At 37.7% G+C, this 18,288-nt stretch overlaps 1 protein-coding gene across 3 annotated transcripts in view; it reads left to right on the top strand.

The window, feature by feature from the left end:
• The window catches only part of DENND4C (DENN domain containing 4C), a 118,413-nt gene that overhangs the window by 96,989 nt on the left and 3,136 nt on the right, over positions 1 to 18,288 (top strand). For 2 of the 3 annotated variants that reach the window (XM_006070894.3, XM_025281471.2), the window contains 6 exons: positions 2,647 to 2,829; positions 3,920 to 4,115; positions 6,438 to 6,683; positions 8,267 to 8,384; positions 16,336 to 16,486; positions 18,010 to 18,074. In XM_006070894.3, coding sequence (XP_006070956.3) covers positions 2,647 to 2,829; positions 3,920 to 4,115; positions 6,438 to 6,683; positions 8,267 to 8,384; positions 16,336 to 16,486; positions 18,010 to 18,074 — 959 coding nt within the window. Of the gene's footprint in view, positions 1 to 2,646; positions 2,831 to 3,919; positions 4,116 to 6,437; positions 6,684 to 8,266; positions 8,385 to 16,335; positions 16,487 to 18,009; positions 18,075 to 18,288 lie in introns of those variants that run through there. The other variant, XM_025281472.2, reaches the window with a different exon arrangement.

Here is an 18,288-nt window from a genome sequence, read left to right as displayed (position 1 = left end):
CCTCTTGATTTCCAGTAGGTGGTAATATATTAATAGCACGAGTCTTTGGTTCCTCTTACCTGAACTGCCTCTATTATATGTGAGTTTGCACTTTCCACACTCCACTGCCTCTGTCAGAGGTGTGGCCTTGTGACCTCGTTATTGCTTTTTGGGCCTTGGGGTCATTGGTACTTCTCTGCTGCCTCTGTTGCTGGTGTCTTATGACCTGGTGCGTTGGGTTGGTGGTCTCTTCCCTCTTGTCTGGAATCCCCTGGGTTGCAGGCTCTGCCACTGCTGGTAGTGGTCATTTGATTTTCTAAGGTTCGGGGCAGGGGGCCAGAGTTATGGGTTCCTCAGTGGCCAGAGGGATGAGGTCCGAAGCCCCTTTGCCACTCAGTTACCTGTCGTGACAGGCGCTGCTGCTTCTGGGAAGCTGGCGTTGTGTGCACTTGCCCCCACTGCTGCTAGGTTTTCTGAGGCTGCAGACTTAGCTTGCCAGAGCAGAACGCCAAGACTGGAGGCTGTACTTGTGCTTTTCCTTCAGTTTCGCCTCCGCTGTGTGTTCTAGTCCATCCACCTTTAGATGTACAGGTGTGTGGGAATCTCCAGTGTTAGGCAGAGGTACCTTTGTTGCATTGTTGATGTTTTACTGCTTGTAAATTGAAGGGACAAGATAAAGGTAGCTTTCCACTGTGCCACTTTGCAGATGTCACTCGCTTTTACTCATTTTTGTATTTAGTTTCTTTTTTGTGTTGATCTGTCTTCACTATTCTTTTTTTTTTTTTTTCTTGGCTGCACCATGCCACTTGTGGGATCTTAATTCCCTGACCAGGGATGGAACCCAGGCCCTAGGCACTGAGAATACAGAGTCCCAACTACTAGGCAGGGAATTCCTGTCTTGAATATTCTTGATATTAATTCCTTGAAGAGAAATGACCAGTTTTGATGTTATCATGCATTAGTTTTCCACCTTATGATTTGTGCATTTGAAATCTTCTTTTTAAACAAGATTCCAAAGATTCCCATCTATAGTACATGAAAATCTTTTCCTAATGTTCTTCTGTTACCTTTATATTTTCCCTGTGGTATTTAGGTTTTAAATACATCTGTAGTCTACCTTTGTATATGATCATAGAGATCCAGGTTTGTTTTTCTCCATATAATGAGCCAGTTTTACATCCTTCCTTCATCAATATTATATATAGTATCACCTTTATCATATATCAAGTTCCTATGTATACCTCACTCTGGTTCTGTATTCTGTCAACACTGTATTATTTTTATTACTATATTTATGTTATGTCTGGTTGGTAGGGTAAGTTCCCCTTTGGAAATTTCTTATAGTTTTTTGGTTATGCATATAAAACTTTAGAGTAACTTTGAGTCCTCCCCCACAGAAAAAGTCCACCTTAAGTTTTCATGGGATTCAAATAGATTTGTAGCTTAATTCTGGGGAAATGGACATCTTTAGTATTATTCTCCTATGAGCATGGTATGTATCTCCCTGTTTTAAATCTTCTTTTAATGGAGTTTTAAATTATTCTCCATAAATTTTGTACTTTTTTGTTAATTGAGTTTCTTAAGCTTTTGTGGTATCTTATTTTATATTTTCTAATTGAATATAAACCAGCATTATTAATCTTCCTCCCCAGTATGTCATTATGGAAATTTCCTACTTACGGCCAAGTTTAATTAAAGATTTTTTTTTTTACAGTACACCCAAATATCCGCCCCTATATTCTTCAGTTAATTTACATTGTTGTTTTATCACCTATCTATTCTTCCATCCATCCATCAGTCCATCTTATATTTTTATTTGTTTAAAATAAGATGTAGATGGGTGGGGAGTGGAATTCCCTGGCAGTCCAGTGGTTAGGGCTCAGTGCTTTGCAGGAGACACAGGTTCAGCCCTGGTCAGGGAACTAAAATCCTGCATGCTTCGCAGTATGGCCTATTAGTAATAATAATATGTAGTAATATTATATTAATAATAATAAAAATACCTTTCCCCCAAAGACTTGAGCGTTCGTATCATTAACTAGAGTTCAGTATTTATTTAGTTTTTTTTTCATTTAAGGTAAATTTGATTTCTGCAAATCAAGATACAGAACATTATTATGACTTCAGAAAGCACTGTTTATGTCCCTTGCAAGGCAAAGCTCTCACCCCATCCCCACCCAGAAGGAGAAAGAGAGAAGATGAAAATAAATTACTGAATTAATAGAGGGGAGAGAGAATGACTAAAGACAAAAATGGAGATTCTTAAGCAGGGGGAAGGGTATTATAAATAGTTACAGGTTAATACATGTTAAAATGCTAGTCTTTATTTTTTTTTAATTAAGAAAATTAATGAAATATTTTGCTTTCCAACTTCCTTCATAGCTTTCTTTAGTGTCTCTCAAAAACTGAAGGGATCTTGTATTGAACTATAGTGACTTCCTCTGGATCTTTTCATTTGAAAAGTTTCAGACAAGAGAAGAAGAGAGAATGAGAGCAAGAGTGTGTGTATGTGAGTGTTTGAAATAGGCAGTGTTTCTATGGATTTGTATAATTTATTAGTGACTATTTTACTATACAGTGATTATAAATATGATGACATTTGGAGGATTCTAGGATTTTTATAGACTTTTTTATACTTTCTTTTTTTTTGGATGGGTCCATATTTAGCTTTTTCTTGAAACCAAGTACCTCTGGTGACAGTTTACAAAGTGGCAGCATTCCATTGGCAAGTGAACCTTTGGAGCACAAACCCATATCCAGTTCAGCAGAACCTGACCTGATCAACTTTACGGATTTGCCAAAACATAACCAGACCATTACTGAAGAAACAAGCTCTGCAGTTGAATCAAGGTACCATAGAATTCAGAGAATTCTTCATAAAAAATTGGGTGCCCCTGTAAAAATTTCATCTTTAAATACAACCTGGCTGACATAGACATAAGTTCTGGCATTTTTAAGAATGTAACTTTAAAGGCTACCCACTCCCATATTCTGGCCTGGAGAATTCCCTGGACTATACAGTCCATGGGATCGCAAAGAGTCAGACACGACTGAGCAATTTTCACAGTGTTTAAATATCTAATGAATGAATCTGATGATAAACCACTTTTAATATTGTTTAATGTTTTACAGTGGTCTTTTCCAGAAATGAACTTCCCAACAATAAAAAGTATTTTCCCTTTCAGTGTAGTCATTGCCAGTTTCCAGATACATACTCTCTTTACAGTGAAGTATACCTTTAACTCTTAAATATTGATTCAAACATTTATTGAGAGCCTATTGTATGCTCAGCATTATGCTAAACACTAAAAATAAAAAAGTAAATAAAATCTGACCTCTGTTCTTAGGTGGGTCATGGCCTGAAAGTGAAAGTCACTCAGTCCTGTCCGATTCTTTGCAGGCCCATAACTACACAGTCCATGGAATTCTCCAGGCCAGAATACTGGAGTGGGTAGCCTTTCCCTTCTTCAGGGGATCTTCCTAATCCAGGGATCAAATCTAGGTCTTCTGCATTGCAGGCAGATTCTTTACCAGCTGAGCCACAAGGGAAGCCCGGGTCATGGCCTAGTAGAGATTAAATACTTGACAGTGAATCTGCATTACTTATTTGGATGCAGTATACATACTTCCAGGTGATTTTGTTTAATAAAGGTGAAATGTTTGAATAGAGCACATGAATGGGCACTTAGTCTTTTAAAAATAATACCATAATACTTACCATATACCCTCTTCCTACCCTCATCAGATCATCCACTTCATCCTGTTTTTCTGACTGATTTTACAAAAATACCTGAAGAAAAGTTAATTCCTATAAGGCAGTACTGACTCTTCTCAGATATATTCAGTACATTCAAAATTTATTGTAGAAAATACTCTAACTCTACAGATTTAGATTGTTTAAACCAATCTAACCACAGCATTTCTTCTTCATTTTTTTAAGTGATGAAATAATGAAAGCCAGCGGAGATGTCCAAACTATGAAAATTTCACCTGTGCCTAATAGTTTATCAAAACGAAATGTGTCTTTGACTAGAAGTCACAGTGTTGGAGGTCCCTTGCAAAATATGGACTTTTCCCAGCGACCGTTTCATGGCATTTCAACAGTTAGTCTTCCAAACAGTCTGCAGGAAGTTGTGGTATGTAACAACATTATAATTATACTGTGTGTTCGTGTAAGTATATATTAAAATAGCATCTTCTTCTGTAATAGGTTTTTTTTAATCACATGAAAAGTGATACATTTTCATAAGCAGGCTAAGAACTTTCAGATTTCAAAAATGTGTACAACTAAACAGAAGAGCATAATGAGTCCTTTTGTGGCACCATCCAGCTTCAGTAATTTTCAACTTACATTTTTCTGTCATGTATACCCTCATTCAGTTCTTTTGTAGATCCACTTGAAGCAAATTTCAAACATATATTCCATTTGTCAATATTTCAGTATTTATCTCTAAGAGATAAAGACTCTTAAAAATGTAATGCTGTTGGTTCAGTCGTTAAGATTCCACACTCCCAATGCAAGGGGTGCAGGTCGGTCCCTGGTCAGGTAAATTACTATCTTACTTGCCACACAATGCGGCCAAAAGTCAAACAAACAAAAAAGTGCCATTATCAGATCCAGGAAATAACAAATGATATCAGGGTCATTCAGTCGTCGTTTGAATTTCTAGTGATTTCAAAAATGTCACGTATGTTTGCTTTGCAGTTTGAGGAATCAGGATCAAATAATGCTGTGTGATTGGTGATCTGCTTTCTGGTCTTTTTAAATCTATAGACTCTTTTTTCCTCTTGTAATTTATTTGTTGACTACAACCCTGTAAGTTGGTAATTGCAGCTCGAAGCTTGATCAGATTCAGGTTTTTTGTTCTGTTTTGTTCATTTGTGTATTTTTACAAGGCAACTTCATCAGTAGTGGTCTGTCTCGAGGGACGTGAACTCAGTAGTGGTATGTCTCAAGGGACGTGAACTATCTCTGTGGGCTTAGCAGCTGTTAACCCCTTAATGCCTAGATAAGTTATCCATTTGGAGCTATAATATGACAATAGTCTAATTCTGTCATCTTCTTTATTATATGAAATATATTTATAAAGAGAAACTTATGCTATGGCTTTTGTCTGATTTTTTACAAAAATGCAGTTTATGTTGGAAAAGCAAGATAAATGTTTGATTTTCATTTTTGCTTTTATTTATCAAACTTCACACTGACAAGTTGGGTTCCTAGCATTCTCCAAGGTGATCCATTATCTGGGGGCGTAGGGTTTCATTATGACCTCATGGGTTTAAGCATTTATGTTTACATCCACTGCTGTTGTTACCCTTATTGATGCTTATTTTATTCCTTCTTTGGTCAGCTAGAAGCCTCTACCTGTTGGTGCCTTATTCCTTTGACACAACTCTAATAGCTTTTATGGGTCTTTCCTGATCACTCAGTTGGTAAAGAATCCGCCTGCAATGCAGGAGACCCCGATTTGGGGTTGGGAAGACCAACTGGAGAATGGATAGGCTACCCACTCCAGTAATCTTGGGCTTCCCTGGTTGCTCAGCTGGTAAAGAATGTGCCTGCCATGCGGGAGATCTGGGTTTGATCCCTAGGTTGGGAAGATCCCCTGGAGAAGGGAAAGGCTACTCACTCCAGTATTCTGGCCTGGAGAATTCCATGAACTAGTCCATGGGTTGCAAAGAGTCAGACACGACTGAGCAACTTTCACCTTTGTATAAGTTCTTCTAAAGTTTCCTTACTTTGTTGTATTACAAGATGTTTGATGCTCAAGTGTTACATATTTCCTTCTTCAGACCTCGAATCAGTCATTTCTTTAAGAAACATTCCTTTTAGAGAAAAACAGTATTTGAAGATCTCAATCTGGGCACCATGGGTACTTGTTAATATTGGTCATAAACACTTTATTCTAATTGTGTACAACTTACAAAGTCTGGGTTGGGTTTCTTTTTTCATTATTTCATTTGATTTATAAAATTGCTCTTTAGTTTTTATTGCAGTCAAATGTATAAACAAGTTAGATATATTTTAAAGACTCATCAAGAAATATTAACACAAAAAATGGCCTCATCTGTTTAGAGTTTTACATGGAAGATAAAGTCAGATTTTTTTGATATCATTATGAAACATCAGAAACACAAATATTTCTTGTAAAAAGTTGAAAAGGAAAAATCAGTCATACATAGGGCATTGCTCTTAATGTGATAAGAGAAACTCATGTTTAAAATAGGGTCTAGTATATGGATAAATAATTTTTGTTCATAATCATTTAACTTAAGGGTATTTATGATTAAATACTTTTTCTTCTTTTATGTTTTCTTCAGGGTGTTATACTACATGTAGTAATGGCCCTGAAATAAGTTTGAAAGGACAGAAAAGTATGCTTTCATTGAGACATACTCTGAAACATACATAATAAAATTGATCATATTCACTTCTTTTTTATATTTCTGTTTTTAAGGATCCTTTAGGAAAAAGACCCAACCCTCCCCCTGTTTCTGTGCCTTACTTGAGTCCTCTAGTGCTTCGCAAAGAACTTGAATCTTTGCTAGAAAATGAAGGCGATCAGGTGATTCACACGTCCTCATTCATCAATCAACATCCAATCATTTTCTGGAACCTCGTTTGGTATTTCAGGCGTTTGGATCTTCCTAGTAACTTGCCAGGACTTATCCTCACTTCTGAACATTGTAATGGAGGCGTACAGGTAGGGAACCAACTTCTGTACTTAAACTGCATTCATGTTGGTTAGGATGAGGCTTCACTTCAGGTATTAGGAAGTATACAATACTAGTGTTAAGTCATAGGTTATTTCTCTCTCACATAAAAATTTAGATAGGTGGTCCAGGGATGGTATAATGCTAGAGACTTGAGAGCCTTCTATCTTTTTTGCTTGCAGTGTGGCCTCCAAGTTTTACACCTGGTCTAGGATAGCTGTACTCTACTTCCAAGCTACCACATCCATTTCCAGCCGGCAGAAAGAAGAAAAATGGATGGAGAATATATTCTTTCTTTAGGGATAGTTCCTAGATTTACATATAATCTTTCTATATGTATTTGTTTGGCCTAAATTTAGTTATATGATCATTTCTAGTGGCAGGAGTAGCTAGAAAAGTAGTTTTTATTCTGAAATATAATATTCCTAGCTGTGAGGGATGTTTGGGGGAGAATGGACACATGTATGTGTATGGTTGAGTCGCTTTGCTGTCCACCTGAAACTGTCACAACATTGTTAATCAACTACACCAATAGAAAATAAAAATATTTTTTTAAAAAGATATTCCCAGCTGAAACTCTCACTTTATTTTAAAGGATTTGTATTAGCCATATTTTTCAGATATATTTAAAAACTAGTGAAGTTATTTTGCTAGGTCACATACTGAATAAGTGATGGGGGGCTAAGACCACAGTCTGGCTTTCTGACTCTGCTTGAGCTGGCATCCTTGACTCCCAGGGAGACAGTAAGCTTATGATACTGAATATTGAGAGATACCCCCCACCCCAAACATACATCAGAGGCACAGTAAACTTTGAGAGTCTTGTAAACTGTTTTGACTGATTTATGTAGTAGTCAGTACAATGAGATGGAGAAGGAAATGGCAACCCACTCCAGTATTCTTGCCTGAGAATCCCAGGGACGGAGGAGCCTGGTGGGCTGCCATCTATGGGGTTGCACAGAGTTGGACATGACTGAAGTGACTTAGCAGCAGCAGCAGCAGTACAATGAGATAGTAGTAACTGTTGTACTTTCTCGTATCTTAAAATTTGCTGTGATGAAGGCTAATCACATTCACGTGACTGCTGTGCCAGTTACCAAGTTGTCACTCAGTCCTTGAAAGTCAGAGTGAGAATCATGCACCTCAGAAAAGAATAACATTTGTACTTAGATACAAGTAAAAATTAAAATTTTTCTTCAGAGTTTTAAGTCTAGAATTTTATTTTTTTTTTTACAAACCCTTATGTCAAGGGCTGACTTTCAGTAGATCACAGCGAGGGAGCTGCTCTGCTGTGTATTAATCTCGACTCAGAAGCAAGTCATCTGTGAGCAGTTTAGCACCAGATTCCCCAGGAACGTGCAGTGCGTGACGGGCGAGGGGGCGGCTGCCTTTCCAGCTGCGCCCTGTGTCCCAGGAGGAAGGGCTCTCCACTATGCCATGCTCCAGGTCTAGAATTTTAAAAAGGACTCATCTGTTTTATATAATCAAGCTTTGCTAAGTCCACTGGTAATTACTATTATGCTTAGTTACTACTGTGCTTAGGGTACTAATACTGTCTATTGATCTTTTTTAGCTTCCCCTGTCATCTCTGTCCCAGGATAGCAAACTTGTTTATATTCAGCTGTTATGGGATAATATCAACCTTCATCAGGAACCAGGAGAACCTCTGTATGTCGCATGGAGAAATTTTAGTAAGTAAAATAAATACGTAAAAGACTCAAACTGGAAACAACCAAATATCCATCCACAGGTGACTGCATAAGCAAATTATTGTACAGTCCATCCACACAGTAAAATACTGTTTCAGTTCAGTTCAGTTCAGTCGCTCAGTCGTGTCCGACTCTCTGCGACCCCATGAATCGCAGCACGCCAGGCCTCCCTGTCCATCACCAACTCCCGGAGTTCACTCAAACTCACGTCCATTGAGTCAGTGATGCCATCCAGCCATCTCATCCTCTGTCATCCCCTTTTCCTCCTGCCCCCAATCCCTCCCAGCATCAGAGTCTTTTCCAATGAGTCAACTCTTCGCATGAGGTGGCCAAAGTACTGGAGTTTCAGCTTTAGCATCATTCCATCCAAAGAAATCCCAGGGCTGATCTCCTTCAGAATGGACTGGTTGGATCTCCTTGCAGTCCAAGGGACTCTCAAGAGTCTCCTCCAACTCCACAGTTCAGAAGCATCAATTCTTCGGCACTCAGGCTTCTTCACAGTCCAACTCTCACATCCATACATGACCATAGGAAAAACCATACCCTTGACTAGACGGACCTTTGTTGGCAGAGTAATGTCTCTGCTTTTAAATATGCTATCTAGGTTGGACTTAACTTTCCTTCTTTAGTAGTAAATAAAAATGGATGCCTGAGGGAAAAATAGAATTGAGGAGATGAGATTAATTATTTTGCTTTGTTTTTAAATCTTTCATTCACTTTTAGTATCTCCTCAGGCTTTTTTCCATTTTATTTCAAATTTATTTGTTGTATCAACCTGTTTATCAGATGTCCTGTTGAGCTGAAGAGTGGCTTTTTTGTGTGATTCTTACGGTCTATCTGTCAAATATTAATTTGGTGAGGTATTTGGAGAGTAAATTCTGTACAGCAGGTGTGTTTGTGTAGATGATAATTTCAATTATATGGATATAAGCCTCAAAAGATTTTGGCTTTATTTGCAGTTTTTTATATATAGAATATATTTTTACAAGGGGTTTAAAAGGTTATCCAGTATTCAGAAGCCTTGTGAGTCTGTAAGAAACCACCGACAATCCAATAGGTCAGTGAGTAAATGGTATCAGTAAGCAGTTCATGGAAGAAACATTAAAATGCTGCTCTGTAGATATACAGTGTACAAAGCTGTCAGTACCACGATGGTTCCCAAAAGATTATAATAATGAAAAACTTAATACCTAACAAGAGAATTGTGATAAACCCACATTAAAAAATGTTGGCAAACAAGAAAAGGAAGGAGTTATTTCTATATAGGTTCTTGAAAGGATGGATGCCCATTATATTAAGTGGAAAAAGGCAAGTTGTAGAACAGTATATGATCTTTTTTGCAGGAATTAAAAAAAACCAAAATGTTTTAATAATATTTACTTATTTTGGGCTCTGCTGGGTCTTCGTTGCTGCACGGGCTTTTCTCTGGTTGTGGTGAGTGGTGGTGCTGCTCTCTCGTTGTGGTGCAGGGGCTTGTCATTCAGTGGCTTCCCTTGTTGCGGAGCACAGGCGCTAGGGCATGTGGGCTTCTGGAGTTGTGGCTCCCAGGCTGTAGAGCACAGGCTCAATAGTTGTGGCACATGGGCTTAATTGCTCTGCAGCATGTGGGATCCTCCCGGATCAGGGATTGAACCCACGTCTCCTGCATTGGCAGGCAGATTCTTCACCACTGAGCCACCAGGGAAGCCTCTGTATGTTTTTAATGTATGCATAGAAAAGGTCTAAAAAACTATATATATCCCAAGCTGTTAGCAGTACCTGCTCAGAAGAGAAAAGGGATTGTATTTTTTCCTACAGTCTTTTACTACTTAACATTTTACTTAAGCTAGAAGAGAAGAATCTGACATTTTCCCTTGAAATATGTCAGTCACAAAATTATGACTAAATATATCTATTTTTGTCTTTTTGTTTTTCCAGTTACGATATTTGAACACTTTTTAAGCAGGAGCAGAATAACGTTGAAATTTATGCTAGAAAAAAATAGAATTATAACCGCAATTTCTTTAGTTGTTTCCCCTCATATCTTGAAATAGATAAGTGTTTTAAAATGTTCTATAATTTGTGGTAGGAACAAAATTTAGAATTCCCAAGAATAGCTTTGTTTCTTTACTTGGTTTCTTTAAATGAAGAACTGGCACATAAATAAGATTATAAGACATAATAGAATTGAGTAGTGACTTTTGGAAAAGCAGTATGGGGAGCTGCACAGTCCCAATTCCCAGCAAAACAACATAATTGGTGAAAGTTATTAAAGACAAAAAAATGTATCTGTGTGTGTCTATGACTATAGAAGAAAATGAAGAAACATTTATTTAAGAAAATATATATTAAATTGCACTGAAAACAGTGATTTCTGTAGCACTTGGGCTACAACTTGCTGCTCCCCACCAGCCCCCAGTCAAGGGGCTACAGCATCTCCCTGGGAAAGACAGGTTGTCAGCAGTTCTCATGCTCCCAGCTCTACCAGCTCTATAGCACAGAGGTTCAGTTCCAGGACATGAGGAGGCTCACTTCCTCCACTTATCCCCCATTCATTGCCTGTTTCAGCAACCTTTGAATACTGGAGCTCTGATTGTTCTCACAGCATCTTGCTCATAAGGGAGAGGTTTTATGCCATTTGAGGCAAGCTAAAGAATTGGAGGCAACTGCATCCCTCCAGTGCCCCACTCACAAAGTAGGGGAATCATTCTAAGAGAAGGCCACAGTTCCCAGCCCCGGCTCCAGAGCAGTGGCCGAGAGACAGGCCATAAGAACAGAGAGCTCAGAAGTTCTCCCCAAAGGAAATGATCTTATTTGGGACAGACTGGAGAAGTTCAAGCCTAAAAGCACTCTTGGAAAAAGTGGAGATTTTGGTGAGAGGGCCAGTATTACCCTGATACAAAAACCAAAGACATCATAGGAAACAAAAACGAAAAATCCGTATCACTTATGAATATAGACATAAGGATCCTCAGAAAAATACTGTAAACCAAATCCAGCAATTTATAAAGGGGACTGTACGTCATGACCAGTGCTCTTACCCCAGTCATGCTGTGTTGATTTGAAAATCACTTACGATAATACACCGTATCAATCAGAATAAAGGACAAAATCCACATGATATCTGAATGGGCACAACTGAAGCATTTTACAAAATCTGTTGTCCTTTGTTAAAAACACTCAACAAGCTAGGAATAGAAAGAAACCTCCTCAGCCTGATTATGAATATCTGAAAACCTACAACTGGTCTCATACTTAGTGAAGAAGGGCTAAATACTTTCCCTCTAAGCACAGGAACAAGACAAAGATGTCTGTTTTCATTATTTCTTTTCAACATTGTACTGGAGGGTCTTGTTAGAGCAGTTAGATGGGAAAATAAAAGGCATCTAAATGAGAAACAAAAAACTATCCCTATTTGCAGGTTCTGTGACCTTATATATGGAAAATCTTAAATTAGAAAATCCTAAGGAAGACACACACACACACACAGAAAAAGACAAATGGATAAGTTCAGCAGAGTTACAGGATATATGATCAATATATATAAATCAACTATTTCTATATACTTTGACTTAATAATCCAAAAATTAAGAAAATAACTCCATTTATAATAGCATTAAGAATAAAATACTTAGGATAAATTCAATAAAAGAAGTTAAGAAAGTAAAAACACCTAAATAAATAGAAATCCCATGTTCATGGACTAGAAAAGTTAATATTGTTAAAATGGCAGTACTCCCAAATTGATCTATAGATTCAGTACAATCTATATCAAAATTCCAGGTGGCTAATAGAAATTGGCAAGCCTATCCTAAAATTTATATGGGTTTTCAAGGGACCTAGAATAGTCAAAATAAGTCGTAGGACTCATATTTCTTGATTTGAAAACTTACTGCAAAGCTACAGTAATCAAAGCGGAAAACTGGCATAGGATAGATATATAGGTCAATGGAATAAAGTTCAGTTTCCAGAAATACACCCACACATGTATAGTTAATTGCCTTTCAACAAGAGTGCCAAGGACCATTCACTGGGGAATGAATAGTCACAACTGGAACAACATGCAGAAAAGATAAAGTTGGATTTTTTCCTCATATCATACATAAAAATGAACTCAAAATGGAACATATACCTAAATGTAGGAGCTAAAACTATAAAACTCTAAAGAAAACATTGGAGTATATATTTTCATGACCTTTTATAGGACCAGGCGTTCTTAATACAACCCCAAGAGGTGACAAAAGAAAAAGTAGACTTAAAAACATCTGTGCTGAAAAATCAACCATTAAAAAGTGAAATGTCAGCCCACAGAGTTGGGGGAGATATTTGCAAAGTATCTTAAGGATTTGTATTCAGAATATATAAAGAAGTCTCAAAACTCATCACAAAGAAGATAACTCACCTAAAAACTGGGCAGAAGATCTGTCTTAATTAGTTTGGGCTGCTGTTACAAAATAGCACAAACTGAGTAGCTTACTAAAAAGTGTACTTACTATTACTTTATTAGCTTATGAAATTTTTTATTTATCACAGTTCTGGAGGCTTGAAGTCCAACACCAGGTTGCTGGCCTGGTCAGTGAGGGCCCTCTTCTGGATGGCAGGCTTATTATGCCCTCAGGCAGTACAAGGGATGAGGGATCTCACCGGTGCACCCTTTTTAAGGGGCGCTAAACTAATCCATTCATGAGGACTTTGCCCTCATGCTCTTACCACCCACTGATGGTCTCACTTCCCAATACCATTTAGTAAGCATTCCTTTTCACCATATGAATTTTGGGGTGACACAGACATTTAGATCCTAGCAGGATCCTGAATTGACAGATCTCTAAAAAAGACACGTAAATGGCCAGAAATGAAAGGATGCTCGTTATCACTAAACATCAAGGACGTGTAAGTCAAAACCACAAAGAGATACCACTTCATACTCACTATATTGGCTTTAACCAAAAGGGCAGATACTAAGTTGTGGTGAAGATATAGAGAAATTGGAACCCCAGGTCATTGCTAATTGGGATAAAAAATAGTTCTGTTGCTTTGGCATAAATAGTTTCACAGTTCCTCAAAATCGTAAACATTTAACCGTATGACACAGCAGTTGCACTCTTAGGTATACACCCAAGAGAAATAAAGGCACACATCCTCATTAAAACTTATACACTGTTTTCAGCAATATTTTTCTTAATATCCAAATAATGGAAGCAATCTAAAAGTTCATATTAACTGATAAGTGGATAAAGTATGGTATATCCATACAATGGAATACTCAGTTCAGTTCAGTCGCTCAGTCGTGTCCGACTCTTTGCGCCCCCGTGAATCACAGCACGCCAGGCCTCCCTGTCCATCACCAACTCCCGGAGTTCACTCAGACTCACGTCCATCGAGTCAGTGATGCCATCCAGCCATCTCATCCTCTGTCATCCCCTTCTCCTCCTGCCCCCAATCCCTCCCAGCATCAGAGTCTTTTCCAATGAGTCAACTCTTCGCATGAGGTGGCCAAAGCACTGGAGTTTCAGCTTTAGCATCATTCCTTCCAAAGAAATCCCAGGGCTGATCTCCTTCAGAATGGACTGGTTGGATCTCCTTGCAGTCCAAGGGACTCTCAAGAGTCTTCTCCAACACCACAGTTCAAAAGCATCAATTCTTTGGCACTCAGCTTTTCCAACTCTCACATCCATACATGACCATAGGAAAAACCATACCCTGGACTAGACGGACCTTTGTTGACAAAGTAACATCTCTGCTTTTGAATATGCTATCTAGGTTGGTCATAACTTTCCTTCCAAGGAGTAAGCGTCTTTTAATTTCATGGCTGCAGTCACCATCTACAGTGATTTTGGAGCCCAAAAAAATAAAGTCTGACACTGTTCCCACTGTTTCCCCATCTATTTGCCATGAAGTGATGGGACCAGATGCCATGATCTTTGTTTTCTGAATGTTGAGCTTTAAGCCAACTTTTTCACTCTCCTCTTTCATCTTCATCAAGAGGCTTTTTAGTTCCTCTTCATTTTCTGCCATAAGGGTGGTGTCATCTGCATATCTGAAGTTATTGATATTTCTCCCAGCAATCTTGATTCCAGCTTGTGCTTCTTCCAGCCCAGCATTTCTCATGATGTACTCTGCATATACGTTAAATAAGCAGGGTGACAATATACAGCCTTGACGTACTCCTTTTCCTATTTGGAACCAGTCTGTTGTTCCCTGTCCAGTTCTAACTGTTGCTTCCTGACCTGCATACAGATTTCTCAAGAGCCAGGTCAGGTGGTCTGGTATTCCCATCTCTTTGAGAATTTTCCACAGTTTATTGTGATCCACACAGTCAAAGGCTTTGGCATAGTCAATAAAGCAGAAACAGATGTTTTTCTGGAACTCTCTTGCTTTTTCCATGATCCAGCAGATGTTGGCAATTTGGTCTCTGGTTCCTCTGCCTTTTCTAAAACCAGCTGTGTGGCAATAAAAAGTAGTGAATGCTGATATATTACAAAGTGAATGAATTTTAAAATATTACAGAAGAAGCCAGACACTAGAGTATGATTGCATTTATATGAAGCAATCAGAATAGGCAAATCTGTAGAGACAAAATTAGATTAGTGGTTGCCTAGGGCTGGAGGGGGTGGGAAGAGAAGAGAAGTAACTGCTAATAGGTAGATTTCTTTTGAAAGTGATAAAAATGTTCTAAAATTGGTGATGGTTGCACAACTCCATGAATTAAGGAGCAGTGGTAAAGTTGCATATTATCTTTGAGTTGAATGCCCTAAAATCATAGCATACAATGAAAATCAAATCTATTCAGCAGTAGAAAAACTAGGATTAAAACCCCTATGGGCTTCCCTTGGTGGCTCACTGGTAGAGAATCTCCCTGTCAGTGCAGGAGACACAGGTTCAGTCCTTGGTCTGGGAAGATACCACATGCCACGGAACAGCGCAGCCTGTGTGCCACAAATACTGAGCCTGTGCTCTCGAGCCCGGGAACAAAAACTACGGAGCCCATGTGCTGCATCTGCTGAAGCCCGCGCACTCAAGAGCCTGTGCTCCATGACAAGAGAAGCCCGTGCACCGTAACTACGGAGTAGCCCATCCTCACTGCAACTGGAAGAAAGCCCAAGCAGCAGCAGAGGCCCAGTACAGCCAAAAATAAACAATTTTTAAAAAATGTAAACCCATAGCAGCCAGCATTTCCTCTTGTAACAGAACTTTGCTTTTCTTTGGTTAAACACAAAGGAAATATTACTAGTTACCTTTATTAAGGGGCTGGGTTGTATGCAAATTAAATAGCTTGCTTTATGACAGATGCTCAAAAGGAGGTTGACTGGGCAACTTTTGGATACACAGTTCCATCTCAGCTGATGTGGGTATAATAAAACTGTATGGCTGCTGGGGTTACCTCCAGTATTGAAGTTTAATACTGGAGCTTTTTCTGGGCCAAGCTTACATTGTTGATTTGGTGTATTTGTAATGTTAACTGTGATCCAGTTCAAATATGCCACTGAAGCACTTTTATAATACATGAAATTGGTTTAAGTATTTTTTCTTAGTAATTCAGGAATTACTCTTGTATCAGTTAGGATTACACTCTACTGTATTCAGTAGAAAATGACAGAATCTTAAACAGGTAAAGATTATTCTCTCACATGAAGAATTTATGTAGACACTCCAGGACTGGTACGCAACTCCTGTCATCAGGGGCCTAGACTCCTTATGCTTTGTCTGCTTTTCCATCTGTAAAGCTCCATGGTCATAGGATGGCTGCTGGAGTACAAGCTATCACATCCCAGCCTCAAGCACAAAGCCCTTAAGTTCACAAACAGGAAAAAGGGACAGGCCTCTCCTATCTGAAGAAAGCAAGAAAAATATTTTTTAGCTGGTTACATTACGGCATAATTGTGAAGGTGAAAAGAAATAACTTCTTAAATACATTGAATAAGTGTATTCTTTATTACTGTGTTCATATCGTTAGATTCTGAAAAGAAATCATCTCTCCTGTCAGAGGAACAACAAGCAACAAGCACTTTAGTAGAAATCATCAGGCAGAGTATTCAACATAATGATGTTCTTAAACCCATCAACCTACTTGCACAACAAATGAAGGGAGATGTGAAAAGACAAAGGTAATAATTCAGTATTTTTTAGTTGATGTCACTGGAAATAATTTCATGATTTTTTTTAAAATTACTTTCAAAACTATCTCCAGTTGTAAAAGAAAGACATAACTCATTGTGGAAGATCTGATTCTTTTTTTTTTTTTTTTAGGTAGATAGGAGATTCATATTTTAATTCTCCACTGACATTGATTCTTTTTTAAAGTGCTGCCCAAGTATATACATTCATACTTCAGCACAAACATAATAAAAATGTCTGAGGAATAGATTAAATTTTAGTAGGTGATACATTCATGTCTAAAATATACTCAGTCTTTGGGAAACACTACTTCTATTCACTGGAAGCCTATAAATATGTTTAATATCAATGTTAAACATATCTACTGCTTGTTCAGGCCATGTCACACAGTTTATCTTGTGGGATGTAAAAAAATATATGAGGAGTAGAAACAACTTAAGAAAATGATGGAAGCAATGAACCACAAAGGATATGGAGCTATCCTGATCCTCTTACTATTTATTATCTGCTAACTTATTTGGATCAGTACTCAACCCAGTCTCAGCCTAAGTGAATTTTGTGATATGCTTCAGAAAAGGGGACATAGTCTCTTCTATCAAACATAAACAGTGCTTCCACGTGCTCTTCAAGTTTGTAGTCATGGCATCTTTGAAGACAGTCTCAGAAGTAATAGGACAAGAACTCATGATAGAAATCAATAAATCCTTTTATAATTTTAGCAGTTGATATGGAGATTATCTTCTTCACAGGCTAAAGAGTAGCCAGTTACAAGCATCTGATTTAAGGGCAAGGAAAGAATATGAGAAATTATATAGCTTCTGAAGCTTTTAAAGAAAGCTGCATGGAGCATTATCAGAATCAGCATTACAAATTTTTTTTTCTGTGTAAATACATACATCAGTTCCTAAATTCCCCTTTTTTAACAGCTGAGCCATGAATTTGATTTTTAAGGTTTCATTTGTCTCGCTTTTCTGTTCACAAATCAGATAAAGGTGATTTTTCCTTTACTGTTGGGTTAAATTACTAGTAAGACACCACACAACCTGTTTGTGTCTAAGGGTTTAGACCCCTAACTTACTTAGAAATTAATTTCTTACTTTGTCATGTAGCAAAAAATTGCTTTTGTAAGTATGAATTAGAAATTAGAATTGAAAGGTATCTATTGCATTACTAAATATCAATAACTTTAAGTTAAAATAAGCCATTTTTGTTTTGAACATGAAGCTTTATGCCCATTAACTTTAAACTTTTTAATTTGAAATAGAAGTTTGCAGGAAATGGCAAAGAAAGTATCTGTGGACCCTTTACCCAGCCTTTGCCAAAGGTGACACCTAACAGCTGTAGTGTAGTCCAACTGTGGCACTGACATGGATGAATACAGAGCCTCATCTTGTTTTAAAGTCTAGTTGACTTACAGTGCTGTTAGTTTCAGGTGTTTCTTTCACCATTTAAAAAAATCTTAGCATATTTTTTATGTTATTTGCCCATTCACTTCAAATATTTTGTTTTATAGGAGTTTATACAGAGAAATCCTCTTCTTATCATTAGTATCTCTTGGAAGAGAGAATATTGATATTGGTAAGTTGGTCAAATGCGGATTACTAAAGGTGGTTTAGTCTTATTCTCATAATTTTAAAAAATTCTAACTGGTATGGGTAAATACTCCATTTGCCTTTTAAAAGATTTCTATCTTTAAATGTGCAGTTTATGTGTATAAAATGATTTGACTACCACTTTTAAATGCATAGCTTTCGTCTTATTAACAAATTCCAACTACATTTTTGAAAATATC

Source organism: Bubalus bubalis, chromosome 3 (assembly GCF_019923935.1).
Source record: "Bubalus bubalis isolate 160015118507 breed Murrah chromosome 3, NDDB_SH_1, whole genome shotgun sequence".
Taxonomy (NCBI): Eukaryota; Metazoa; Chordata; class Mammalia; order Artiodactyla; family Bovidae; genus Bubalus; species Bubalus bubalis.
Note: the sequence above shows the minus strand (reverse complement) of the source record. Positions and strands in the feature narration are given on the sequence as shown.